Source organism: Monoraphidium neglectum (assembly GCF_000611645.1).
Source record: "Monoraphidium neglectum strain SAG 48.87 unplaced genomic scaffold scaffold01517, whole genome shotgun sequence".
Lineage (NCBI taxonomy): Eukaryota > Viridiplantae > Chlorophyta > Chlorophyceae > Sphaeropleales > Selenastraceae > Monoraphidium > Monoraphidium neglectum.
In genome coordinates, this window is record NW_014012111.1 from 1 (window position 1) to 13,547 (window position 13,547).

The 13,547-nt window shown below is 65.9% G+C and overlaps 3 protein-coding genes across 3 annotated transcripts; 1 reads left to right on the forward strand and 2 right to left on the reverse strand.

The window, feature by feature from the left end:
* Window positions 1-2,991: 2,991 nt before the first annotated feature.
* MNEG_8143 (hypothetical protein) lies at window positions 2,992-3,480 on the reverse strand (the record flags this gene model as incomplete). Its single annotated transcript, XM_014043382.1, has 1 exon — window positions 2,992-3,480. A coding segment is annotated over one exon (489 nt), but the record flags the coding sequence as incomplete, so codon positions are not given.
* A 5,240-nt stretch (window positions 3,481-8,720) lies between these two features.
* On the reverse strand, window positions 8,721-10,907 carry MNEG_8144 (hypothetical protein; the record flags this gene model as incomplete). Its single annotated transcript, XM_014043383.1, has 2 exons — window positions 8,721-9,020; window positions 10,842-10,907. 2 exons carry the CDS (start codon window positions 10,905-10,907, stop codon window positions 8,721-8,723), a joined length of 366 nt encoding a protein of 121 aa, XP_013898837.1.
* Window positions 10,908-11,285: 378 nt separating this feature from the next.
* On the forward strand, window positions 11,286-12,214 carry MNEG_8145 (Photosystem I reaction center subunit IV; the record flags this gene model as incomplete). Its single annotated transcript, XM_014043384.1, has 4 exons — window positions 11,286-11,328; window positions 11,494-11,585; window positions 11,819-11,884; window positions 12,110-12,214. The coding sequence occupies 4 exons, from the start codon at window positions 11,286-11,288 to the stop codon at window positions 12,212-12,214; spliced, it is 306 nt and encodes a 101-aa protein (XP_013898838.1).
* Between the last annotated feature and the right edge of the window lie 1,333 nt (window positions 12,215-13,547).

Genomic DNA, 13,547 nt, shown 5'->3' on the forward strand with positions numbered 1-13,547 from the left:
GGGCCGGCCGCGCGCGGGGGCGCGGCCGCGGCCGCGGCCGCGGCGGCGTGCGGCGTGTCGCTGAGCGGAAGCACGACAGCGAGGAGGCGGCCGATGCTTCCGAGGGGCCGGGCAGCGGCAGCAATGGTGGCAGCGCATGGCAGGCGGCAGCGCCCTCCGAGGAGGGGGAGGATGTTGAGGGCGGTGGTGCAGATCAGCCTGCTGACGAGGACGGCAGCATGGAGGAAGCTTCTCGGCGGGATCAAGGGCAGCGCCAACAGGTGGATGTGCCCCCAGGTGCGGGGCATCCCGAGCGCGGCGCCACTGCCGCTGATGGCTCCTGCCTCAGCAGCGGCGTGGCGGCCGAGGTGGGAGCCATGCCGCAGCAGCCTCTGCAGCGACTGCCTGGCGGGCCAGAAGAGGCGGCTGGGCAGGGCGCAGCTGTGTCAGGAACGGGGTCCCCTCCGGCCCTTGATTCACAGCAGCAGCAGCAGCAGCAGCAGCAGCAGCAGCAGCAGCAGCATTCAAAATTATTCCCACCCGTGGAAGAGGCAGTACAGGCAGAGAATGACCAGGATCCGCAGCAGCAGCAGCAGCAGCAGCAGCAACAGCAGCAGCAGCATCTTCACCCGCAGGGCCATGAAAAGCAGGCTGCAGACGTGGGGGATGCTGCCGCGGCAGACGAGCAGGCACACCAAGCGCCTGGGCAGCACGGGGGGTCGCAGCAGCAACAAGGGGGGGAGCTGCCAGGGCCGCGCCCGCGGGAAGGGGACGGCAGCCAACAGCACGGGCCAGATGCGGCTGGCCCGCCGCACGACGGCGGCAGATCCCCGAGGCCGTGCGGCGCGCAGCCTGATGAGCAACTGTCTGGCGCGGCGGCGGCGGCGCCTGCCCCTGCGCTGCCGATGCAGCTCGGTTGACGCGGGTCAGGTGGCGCGGCGGCAGCCCCCCCACCCCCCAAACGCTGCTGCCTGACTGTCGATGCTCTGCACGCTGTTTGAAGGCGACCCTTTGACTGCCTGCCCTGTCTGGAATGTGCATACTTGTTTCCAAGAACAAACCCCTCTCACAGCCGGCACCCCTCTCCAACACCACGTGCGGGCGGGCCCGGGCCAAACGTGCCCCTGTCCTATTACCTGTCGTGTTTCTACACAGTGGTTTGGGCCCCACCCTCTCATGCACTCTTCCTCTGCTGTAACATAAACGCAATCGTCGGCAGAGTGAGCTGCAGGGCATGCACAGGTGCTCGAGTGACGCTGTGTTGCGATGCCAAGGGGCAGCCGTGCGGCGTGGGGCATGGCGCAGCGCCGCGCGCGGGGGGCAGAGACAGCTTGAGCCCAGGGGTGAAGGGGCAAAATAGCGGCGCACGGCACTTGGTGCGCACGAGCCAGGCAAACAGAGCGGCCGAGTGCGAGGGAAAATTGCATGAGGCATCATTGGGCAAGTGTTGTTGTGCAAAAAGAATTTTTCGCGCAAAGAGGGCGTGTATTCATGTGTGGCACATGCAGGTGTGTGGATGACTGTGCAAACTACCATAAATTGTAGTGGGCATTTGAATTACAAACAGCACGAGAAAGCTGTCTAGCTTGCAGAGAGGCCGCAAGCTCGGTGCGCAACCCGCCTACGCAGCGCGCGCTCAGCACCACTGCGCCCAACGCCGCGAAACACTTGCCGGCGCGCGGTAGCACCCTCTGCGGCCGGATGCGGCGGTGCAGAGATCACGAGGACCAAATCTGCTTCTGTTTTGTGTAGACCTGGTGCACAACATGGCGTGGACGGGGAAAGAAGGGCAGATGGGTCGGTCGGCTTGCATGTCACACCGCTGCAGCACCTGGGACGCACCCGTGCAAGCAGCAGGCCCGCGTGCCCCGATTCCAGGCCCCCGGCCACGGTGGTCGAGGGCCCCGCCCCCGGCGGCCCCGCGGTATCGCGCGCACCGCAAAGCGCCCTGAGTCCAGCACCACCGCTTTGAGGGGCGCGCCGCCGCGCCCTCTTGATTCGGAGGCCCATGTCTGGCGCCACGAGGCGCCCTCGGCCACCTGCGCGACCTACAGCGATGCGAGACGCCCGCAAAACGGCGCGGGTTTACATGGTGACATCAGGCACGTGGTTGCGTCGGCGCGCGGCAGCGCTTTGGCCGCCGCAGGCGAGCCGTGCCGTCCGCAGCGCCGTGCGCCAGCTGCGCGCCGCCCGCCTGGACCGCATCATGGCAAGACGCCGAACCAAACAATTGGTAATCGGCCGCATCCATATCACCAACGCTCGCTGAGGCTCTGCTTTTGAAGCCAACTTCAGCACCCCTGCCCCCAACCAACAGGCCCACCAGGTTTGCGTCCCCCTGCATGCACAGCCGCCCCGCGGCCCCGCCCCCGTCCCCGCCGCCGCCAGCCGGGCCCGCCGTCCAGACGACCCTGCCGTTGCCGCCGCCCTTGACCAGCTCGACGCCGCCGCCCGGCCGCACGCACAGGAGGACGCCGCGGCTGGGGGACCGCACGCAGCCCGCGCGGCCGCCCTGCTGGCTGCTCACGCACCAGCCGGCTGTGACTGTATCCGTTTCAAACACGTAGCGCGGCGCGCCCAGCGCCGGCGCCGCGGACGGCGCGAGCGCCGTCGGGGCGGGGGCCAGCGCGGGGTCGGGCGCGGCGCCGCCCGCGGGCGCGACGTTTTGGGCGAAGCCGTCAATGCTGTTGCCTGGGGGGTCGTACTGGCAGACGACAAACAGCCTGCCGGGCGCCCAGCCGGCCAGGCCGTCGCAGATCGCGTAGCCGCAGCCGACGCGCCTGGTGGCCCTCCAAATGAGCTGCGGGGCGCAAGAGAGGATCGCACTTGGCGCAGCGTGTGGGGGTGCAGGGGTAGGGGCGGCGGCGGCTGTGGGGCCGCTGGGACGGCTGACCCTGGTGTGAGGTGCGACTGCGGACAGACCAGAGGTGATACACCGGCTGACGGCCCAGGATCACAAGCGCACACACGTGCACACACTTTTTCAATTCAGCCAACCCCACAAAATCCAACACGCGTGCCACGTGCCTGCGTAAAGTGCCCTGTTCGGGGGTCAAACCCCGGCCGGCGGAAGTCGTAAATGGAGACCTCAGCGAACCATGCATCGACCGCCGCCCTGAGGCCGGCCGCCACCGCAGCACTGGAGCTGGCGTACAGATTCTCCCCGTAGCCGCTGATGTAGGAGTGCTGCCACCTGCAGCGCCGCGCGTAGGCCTGCGCGCTCGCGGCCGCCGCGTCTGACCAGGTCAGCGGCGCCGCGCGGTGGCGCGCGCGGTACGCGTTGTGCAGCTGCAGGACGTCGCGGTACTGTTGCGCTGCGCCGGCCGCATCGTCGGCGCCAGCAGCCGCGGCGGACAGGCGGCGGTGGGGCTCCGGGGGTCGGAGGCTTGGGCGGTCAGCAGTGGCGATGGTCGGCCCACCTACGAGCACCTTTTCGGCTGCCGCAAATGATGCCATCATGCAGCATAGCAGCAGGGTCGTCTCTACCCATAGCCCTGACATTGCTGCGGGTTCTGTTGTGACAAGCCGCAGCCGCTGCCAGGTACGTTGGGGCACACCCCGGCCTTGAGCTCAGGCGGGCGGCGGGCGCGGCGGCGTTGAGCCACCAGGGGTGGCCTTGACGCGCGGGAAGTGCTGCCTTGGGCACAGGCCGCTGTTTTGGGTCAGCTGCTGCAGCTAGGTCATCAAATCGTGCAATCACAATTGAGGTGAGTCCGTCTCTTTGACATCTGTGTGCGCGTGATCGCCGCACTGCGTTTGAACCGCGAAAGTCTACAAGCTACGAACACGAATGGCGCATGACCGAGGTTGAAAACGGTCAAGCTACGGCTGCTGCTCGCTCTCGCTCGCGCTGCAACCGGGGAGTACAACCTGCCAGTGACGCCGCGCCGGTGACGCCCTCTGCTGGTCTGGGTTGGGCCGAGATGGCTTTGGCACTGCGCATGCACGAATTGTGCGCTGCCATCATTCCCTGGCGTCCAGCTGCCCGTAGCCTTGTACGCCACGGGAGCGCAAGAGGAAGGCAGATCTGCTTGCACGAGTGCACGGCTGCACGTTGCGGTGCATCTGTGAGGGCTGCAGGTTCTCAGGTGCGTGCCAACCTGCTGCAATGCCGCAGCATTTCACATAATATGCACAGCAGTGCATGGGCGGCCACATGCAGTCGGTGCAGGAGCGGCATGTGTGGGCATACATGCGCCCGCGGCCATTTCAGTCTGCACATGCTGTACAGGAGACCCAGAGCAGGGCAAGTGGATGAACAGCTTTCCTAGAAAGAACTGTGGACAGGTGGGAGCTGAGAATTTGTGGTGGCAATCAAGATGTGTGCAGGGCGGCTGGCGCAGCCGTGCGCTTGAATCAGGGTTCGATACAACTGAGATTGATCCACAGTTGAACAGTCTGAGCGCACAGGACACCGCAGGGCGGCTTTGAGGCTTGATGAGGCGTGCGTATGACACGTCATGCATGTGTGGCAAATCAAAGTTGAGAGGTGACATTGCGTGATGCTTTGTATATGCGTTTGGTGGCATGGAGCAGCTGCGGCCCTGCTGACTGCCCTCCGAGTTGCAGATTGCTGTTGCAGACTTGAAGACTGCTTGGCTTGAGCAAATTCGCCAAAGCATGCACGGTATGCGCGCTACTTGGTTACCGTAGTTGTCGATGATTGCACCTGCATACATAGTCTTCACATTGTGTGCACGCGCGCGTGATCATCGCTGATCTCTCGGCAACCTTGGCGCACAACGAGCCAATACCATGCTCTCAAAGGATCAGCTCTTGTGTTTTGTGACCCCAGACGAGACCGCCGCCGAATTCCTCAGCCGCCAGGCGTCCGAAGCGGTGCCGACCGGCGTCTTCTGCGTCGACCAGCATGTGCAGCTGCGGCCTGGGCAGGTGCTTGAAATCGTGGGACCAACGGGCACAGCAAAGTCGGAGCTGCTCGCTCAGGTGTGGCGCCGCAGAGCACACACGCAAGTCATGACGCCCGCTGGTGTCGAGGCTCTCCATTTTGTGCACGATGGTGTCGAGGCTCTCCATCGGCTCGGCCAGCAGAGCAGCTGTGCAGCAAAGCTGAACACGGAGACTGGTGCCTCAAAGACACTTCCCAGGGGCGGCGATGACCCCTGGCACGGCAACCGTCACCACCGCACAGATTTCTGCCCATTTCGTGACATCAGCGCACGGCGATGACCCCGCGGCGCCCCCTGGTGGGTGCTGTCTCTCCGCTCACTGCGCCACGCAGCCCAACCCCAACCAAACACAGCAGCCGCAGCTTGCTGGATGAGCCGTCCGCCGACCCTGCCCCCTTCTGTCCTCCTGAAGTCCCCGTCCCCATGCCCCCCCCCCAGATCACGTCATCCTGGTTGATCTTGACTCTAAGTTTGACCCGCTGCGCCTGATACGCATCGTGTCCGGGCGCGCCCAAACCCGTGAGCATCCCTTCGCTGCCCTGAAGGCGCCAAACGACGACAGCGCACCGCAGCGCACACCGCCACGGTTGATGCCCGTCCGCCCGCCCCCTTGCGACCCCCTACTCAGCGGCAGGCACCGATTCCCTCCCCAGCATAGCCGCCGCGCCCTGAAACCTCCGGCACTGCCCAAATTGCGTGCGCCCGCGCAGAGCAAGCGGTCGAGGCGGCGATGGGCCGCTTTCACATGGCGCGGTGCCGCAGCAGCGCGCAGCTGCTCGCCTTCCTGGCCACCCTGCCGCAGCGGGTGCAGCAGCTGCAGGCGAGGGCGCGCGCCCCCCTCGCGTGCTCGCCCTGCCAACCCTTTGCTGTTGCATCAGGTCGAGTGGCGCCCGCGCCTGTGGCCGAGCGGAGCAGAGCACTGTTTGCACTGTGACTGCGCCTTCGAGACCCTGCTCTTCTTGCCTCACATCTGCCCTCAACCATCTGACATTCTCATCCAATCATCCGCCAGGGGAGGTGCAGCCTGCTGCTGATAGACAACATCGGCGCCTTCTCTTGGCAGGACCGCGCCAGCCGCCCGCCGCCCGCGCCGCCGCCCGGCGCGCCGCCGCCGCCCGTGCTGTCCGCCGTGGCCGCGGGGCCGCCGCTGACGCTGCAGCGCGCGCACGCCGCGACGGCGGAGCTCCTGCGGCTTCTGTCGTTGCGGCTGCGGTTGGCGGTGGTTGCGACAAAGTCGGCGGCGGTGGGCTGGCAGGACGGCCCGGGCGGGGAGGTGCAGAGGATGACGCAACGAGAGTACATGCCCCCGGCTTGGCAGGCAAGAGGTTTTGCAGGGTTGGATTCATTCGAGGCGTTTCGGCCACAGCTGCGTTCTCTCCGGCCATGCACCGCGCCCGGGCTGAGGGCGCGCACCTGACGCGCGCAGCTTGCTGCCCTGCCCTGCTCTGGTGTTGCTGGCCCAGGGCCCGACGCCATCAGGCGGGGCTGCATGCGAAGACAGGGCTGCGCGAGCGTCCTCACAAGCGCTCTGAGGCCCTGCCGCCTGAAACACCTCTCCCCTCCCATGGTGTCACCCTCCTTGCCGCCTCCCCCCAGCGCATCGTGACGCACAGGCTGCTGCTGCAGCAGGGGCGTCCCCCCGTCGTTGACGGCGAGCGGGAGCCGCTTACCCACATCCTCACGCAGCTGCAGGTGGGCTGGCGGGCTCGCCCCTTTCTCCTCCTTTCTCGTGCAAGCGGCGGCCTGCAAGCAAATTTCCGACACACCTCTTTTTTTTGCGCGCGGGACGACAGGCGGCCTGCGCGTCGCCCCTCTTCATCTCTCCCTGCCCTTCAGAAAGGATGACCCCTCGCCTGCCTCCCTAATCACCCGAATGTCCCTCTCTGCCACCTGCCGTTCCATGATGTCATGGTGACATGTAGAGCGAGGCCGGCGGCCGTTGCGAGGTTCCAGTGCCCCTGTACATTGCCACTAACGGCATAGCACCGCGGCCATGATACGGGCTCACGGCAAAGGTGCACAGGAGCAGCGCCGTTGCCCGGGCAGCCATGGGCAGGAGCGAGCTTGTTGCGAGTCTGGGGCTGGGGACGGCAGCCGTGGGAAACAGGTGAGAGACGTCGGGGGCCAGCTGCTGCGGCCGCCTCACTCTGTTGGACGGGCTGGAGGGGTGGACCCCTCCGAGGAGTACTGCTGCGGCTGGTGCGGCTGCCGCTGCTGCTGCCGCTGCTGCTGCCGCTGCTGCGGCTTCTTTGGCTGCGGCTGCGGCTGTGGCTGCTGTTCGTTTAAACCTGATTAATGCTGAAAGACATGGCGAACCCTCACCATCCTACCTGGCTGCATCGCCATCCTACCTGGCTCCATCATTGCTGGCGCGGCAACCATCAATACGCAGCAATGCTGTCACCCGGACTGCGCAGTGCCAAGGCTTCAAGGTGCCAGCGGGCTGCAACTAAACGGCAAGTCCTGCCGGCTTGCTCATGTGGTGAGATACACCTCTAGACCCAATAACGACGCCGCTACGAGTGCGTAGCTTTGTCAGATCCAAGGCCTTGGGCACTGCAGAAACAGCATCCAGGTCACCTTCGATGACTGTCTCGCTGACACTGCACAAGTTCGGCAACGCAATTCGCTGACTCTGACCTTGCCGAGATCGCTTTTTATTACACACGTGCTCTTGCATACACCACGATCTGTGAGTGCGGTGCACGCAGCAGTCCAACCCAGTCAACAGCCTGTCCTGAACATCTTTGGTGCTAGTTTCGAGTCGCCGAACCAATATATAACCCTTTTGAAAGGTTCCCGCAGTCTGCGCGGGCTCGCGATGAGCGCGCGGGGATCTGTAGATGCGTTCCAGGGCCAAGGCACCGGACAAATGCTACACAAAAGAAAGCTTCGCGAAAGCCCAGTACTGGACGGGCAGATCAAGCCGCGTCGGTGCGTGTGCGGGCAGCGCCGCGCACGTGCAGCGCAGCGCATCGAGCACCTGAGCCCAGCTGAACTTGGGCGGCATGACTACTGCTGGCATTGGTTGCCTTTTGATGGCGGCCAACTGCGCCCGGACGGCGCGCAAGCCTCCAACTCCAATCACGCCAGCGTGCTGATAGCTCGTTGACTGCCAGCCGAGATCCCTCGCCTAATTCAACAACACCCTGGACGCATGCACACTCAGCTTCCTCGTCCTGGCCCCCGCTCTCACAGCCCCTCGGCCACAGATGACCTGGTGCAACCAGATGTGGACGAGCTGCTGCAGCGCCCCAGGTACTACCGGGGCACTCAGATGCCCGTCGCGGGCTGGTTCCACCCCTGCAAGCTGTGCCGGTGCTGGACCGCAGCCGCCATGCCGCTGGGCGGCGGCGGCAGCGCGCCTGCCGGGGTGCCTGTCTGCCGCAGGTGCGCGTTCAGCAGGGGCAGCAAGGGGTACCGCTGCTTCTTTTACACACGGTGGCCGGCACGTGCTTGCTGTATCCGGCTATCCTGGGCCCCGCCTAACAACACCTGCACCATTCCCCATGCGCCACACGTTGGGCCACCCCGCTACCCAGCCATCCAGCCACACATCCATCCACCCATGCACCCACGTGCGCGTCCTCCCACCCTCACCCCACAAACCCACCCACCAGGTGCCTGCAGCAGCGCAAGCATCAAGTGGATGAGATGATGTCAGCCGCTGGAGCAGCAGCAGCACCACCTCCACCAGCATCGAATCACAGAGTGCCGCAGCCTCAGCCGGAGAGCGCACCTGCCCTAGAGAGCCCCGCACCCGAGCGGCCCTCTGTCCCCACGCGCCGCGTCTCCGAGCGGGGGGGCGTGATTGCACCAGCGGCGCCTGTATCAGCCGCTTACCAACAGCAATGTCAGCAGCCGTTCTCGCAGCAGCACCAGCAGCACCAGCAGCACCAGCAGCACCAGCAGCACCAGCAGCACCAGCAGCACCAGCGGCGGCAGCAGCAGCAGCAGCAGCAGCAGCAGCAGCAGCAGCAGCAGCAGCAGCAGCAGAAGCGAACGCAGCAGCAGAAGCAGCAGCAGCAGCAACAGCAGCAGCAGCAGCAGCAGCAGCAGCAGCAGCAGCAGCAGCAGCAGCAGCAGCAACAGCAACAGCGAACGCAGCAGCAAAAGCAGCAACAACACCGGCTGCAAAAGCAACAGCGGCAGATTGTCAATGCGGCTTGCACGCCCCCCACAGCACCCGCGGTCGCCGCTGCTGCGGGCTCCACGCGCTGGGGCTGCGCCGCTGCTGTGCCAGCCGCGATCTTCCTCGCGGGCCATACGCCCGCCGGCTGCTGCGGCGGCAGCAGCGGCAGCAGCAACAGCAGCAGCTGCGTAACGCACGACGAGTGGTGGGGCCACGTGTCGTCGGGCGGCGGGCCGCGCCTCAAGCACCGGCGGTACACGGACACCGGAACTGCATCAGCGCGCAGCAACCTAGCACCAAAGGCCGCCGCCGCTGGCGGCCACGCGCAGCCCCTGCCGTCTCACGCAGCCGCACCTGCGGCAGCTCCTGGTGGCTCTAGCGGGGAGGCGGGCAGCTGCGCGCCGTTTGACATGCGCCATGTGGTGTCGTGCCTCGCAGATGGCCACCCACAGATGCCCATGCAGCACCAGCAGCATCTGCTGTATGCGGCGCAGCAGCAAGCGACCTTTGTAGGGGCGGCGCCCACCGCCGCGTTTGCACAGCTGCCACCGGCGATGCTGGCCTACCCGCTGCCAACCGTGCTGCCCTTTCCTGCAATGCCCATCAGCTGCTGGCCGGCGTTTGTCGTGCCGCCGGCCGCCGTTGCGGCGGCAGCAGCGGCGGCAGCGGCGGCACGCGGGCAGTATCTTGCGGCTGCCGTTGGCGAGCCTGCCGGAGCGGCGCGGCCGCAGTGATGCTGCGACGCGCCGGCCGAGAGAGGGCTCTCTTGGTGCAATCCTCCCTGCTATGCGCAACAATGGGCCCGCGATGCACCTGGGCGGGCGCTTTTTTGGGGCGCTGCGCCAGGCAACTGCCGCACCCATGTGGCTGCTCGGCCGCTTCCACAGGAGGCTGTTCGCATTTCACATGCGAGGCTTCAAATGACGAGTCAGCGGTTCACCCCGCCCCTCGTGGTTCTGCGGGACGCGTGCGCCCGCCCCGCGCCACCGCTCGTGCGGCTGAGGCCACTCCAGCCGATAAGCGGATCAGGCTTGTCTGCCGACTTGGGCGATGGCCTGCCTCGCGGGCCCTGCCAGCAACCCTGACAAACACACGAATGAGCTGCGCACGCGGCGACCGCGGTCAGTGCGACGTCTTGTACCACTCCACACACACAACCCCTCCCCCAATCCTTGCCTGCTCGCCACCTGCATTGACTGCTGGCTTGGAGCACCTTCGCACCCACATTGGCAAGGCGGTACCTGCCACCCCTGGTGCTGCGCAGCGCGCCCTCAGGCTGCCCGGCTGGCCTTGTTGGCTGGCTGGGATGTGGCACGCCGTCACCGCCGTCTCGCGTACTGGCTTCACCTGCGCGAGGCTGCGACCCGCCTTTGTTAGAAGCGGGGCGCAGAGCCTCCGTTCTGGCACAAACCCCCATTCGATCACGAACTGGCGCCGCGATTCCATTTGTTGCCTTCCCCCGGGGCGCGGGGGCCCAGCAACTAGACAAGCAACAATCAACAAGAGCGCTGCGCGTCACCGTTCAATGCCTCACACATGCACACACACGCTTAAGAACTCCTCCGAGGCCGCGCTTCGGATGCCCGGGGAGTGATACACAGGGAACGCCACGCCTTGGTTTCTGCCTCGCTGATCGCGTGGCGCCTTTGCTGGACTGCTTGCGGCGCCGTGCATGGCCTCGCCGCCGAGGTTATAAGCCTGTTGCCCCCGGATGTGTGCAGAGAGGGCGCCATCCTGAGTTTGCATCGACTGAGAGACAGTGGTCGCCTCCGGGCCGCAGCCCGCCGGCTCACCAGCATCAAAGCCGCCTGCCAACGCACCGGCGTTGCTTGCGCCCGCCCCGTATACACCTCACGTTTGGGGCTGGTTGCTCCCGCCTTGCGCATCCTTCTGACCGTGGCCGGCTCAATCCTGAATGTAAGCGTCCTTGTCGCATATGCCTGCTGTAGCCCACCTGCAGACCAGCCGACAAGCAACGAATCCCTGTTGACTCTGCGTAGGCAACAACACGTGTGGTGCCAGCGGCTGCGCATTCACAGTCCAATAGATTGCGAACGGAATCTAAGCCCTCTCTTGCTTGCTGGCAGGGTTGGCAGGTTGCTTTCACAGCTCGGGCAGCTGAGCAGGTGGTGGGATCTTGCGCACCTTCTCCCGCCCCAAAACGGGTCATCTTGGGCACGCCGCTTCGGCAATCACAGGCATTACCTTCATCCCGATCGAAAGGTCGCATCTCTTCACCCGGCTCCCGGACAGCAGCAGCAGAGATGGCCTTCGCGATGCGCGCCAGCATGGGGGTGTCCGTGGCTGGTGAGGGCTCGCGCAAGCGTTATTGAAGCTAGAAAGGACTGCTACGAACACGCTGGCGCAGCCATTGGTGTCTCGCTCGTCAGAGCCCTCGCCGATCGAACCGCGGCAGTGCACTCCCCCAGTCTCACGATCACCATCTCGTGCTGTTGTTTTCTGCATTCGCAGCCCCCCGCACCCGTTCGGTGGTGGTGCGTGCTGAGGAGGCCGCCGCCCCCCCGGCCCCCAAGAAGGAGGTCGGCCCCAAGCGCGGCTCCACGGTGGGCGATGTTGTAGCAGCGTGGCGGCAGCTGGTGCTGGCTGTGGGAACCTGCCATCTCCTGCCAAGTTCCGGTGCCACGGATGCCACGCGCAGTTATTGCGCAGGGTTCACATGCCCCGATGGCCGCCGCTCTTCGCAGCGGCGGTGAGTGCCCGTTTGCCAAACGCCCGGTCGGATGGCGCTCACCCAACTCGGCCGCGCCGCGTACGCGCCGCCTGTCGGGATGAACAGGTGAAGATCCTGCGGCCGGAGTCTTACTGGTACAACCAGACCGGCAAGGTCGTGTCCGTCGACCAGGTGGGCTGCGCTGCTGTCGCTTACCTGGGCCCTCGGGGGCGCGGGCAGGGGCAGGATGGTGAAGCGCAGCACGGGAACCCGGACGCCCCATCTGCGCATGGGGCGCGAGCGTACGGCGGAGCACGATGCCGGACCCGGCCAAACCTGGCGGGCGCGACGCCCCCGGATCGCGGGCGCCTATCCCCACCGCCCACCCCCTGCTGCACCCGGTGCGCGCGCCCCCAGAGCGGCATCAAGTACCCCGTGGTGGTGCGGTTCGAGACCCAGAACTACGCCGGCGTGACCACCAACAACTTCGCGCTCGACGAGGTTGAGAGCCCCAAGAAGTAAACAGCCCGCCGCCCCCTCCCGACCCCTGAGCGGCCTCGCCAGCAGCGGCGCGCAGCCATGGGGCCGCGCCGGACCCCCGCCGGCGTACGCGAGGCGGTGCATCCCCGCCCCGCCCCCAGCCCGGCCGCGCAGCCAGCGGCGCGGCAAAGCAACAGCAGCCGCAGGCGCGCGCCGGCGCAGCAGGGTTTCTGATGGCGCCCGAGCAGCGCGCAGCGCGCAAGGCGCAATCGCGGCCCCCGGACTTGCCCGACCCAATGCAATTTTGAGACAAGCGCCGGTCAACAGACCGGCAGCCCCCGCTGTGTAACCGCAGTGCCCTGTGGTAACACAGCTGTTTGTGGTGTCTGGGATGGTGAAACAGGGTGTTGTCATGGGCGCAGCCCTGCCAGCCGGGAGGGCTGGGCAAACCGATCCGCTGACAAGGCCCCATCACAGCCACGGGGTTGAGCTAGGGTGGCGATGGAGGCAGGCAGCTGCAATTTGCGGGTGTGTCAGGCGCCCCTGTCAGCATAGAGCATTGACAGTCCACATGAGACTGTACGCCTGCCGAGCGTTTACTCAGCCATGGATTTCAGGGCCATTGAGGGAGCTCCCCGCCTGTTGGCCCCCAAAAAGCTGAGATCGACTGAAACCGGCTGGGCTCGAAGTGTTTCAAATCGGGAGTGCCAAAGGCCCTGGCGCATGCTGGTTGACGCAGAGCAGCTGCCTTGTGGGAAGGCTGTGTCATGCAGGGTTGAATCTCGGGACAAATTTACAACCCTAATGCGTACGGCACTCGAGCTCCCTCAAAAAACCTTTATGTGGTGCAGCAATGGCAGCTAGTACGAATTGGGGGGTATGTGGAACTGTGGAGCTGCACAGATGGACTGGTCTAATCAAAGCGAGCAACGTGAGATAAGGTGGCAAGCCCACAAGCAGGTGCCCCATGTGCCAAAAGCAATTTAAGTGGGTCATCTCTGCCAGTCTACACTCAAGGGGGCGTTGCCGCCGTGACACAAGGCTTCGCCAGGTGCGGCCAGCTGCATGCGGATTGCGAGCGGCCGGCTGCGGATGGCCCCGCGGCTGCTGGTCTGGCGGCAACGGCGACGCGGCAACCGCGGCGTGTGAGCAGGTGGCCGCCGCCCCTGGCGCATGCTCGACTTGGTCGGGGGTTACTTGACGAGGGGCCTGTCGTGCTTCGTGTCGCCCGAGCAGCTCATCTCGCGGTACCGCTCCATCTCTCGCAGATACGCGGGCTTGCTGGCGTCATCGTCTGCAGCGGCGGCAACATCGATGACGCGCGCGGGCAGCGGGCGGCGGCCGGCGGCGGAAGGGGCAGCGGGAGGGGGGGAGC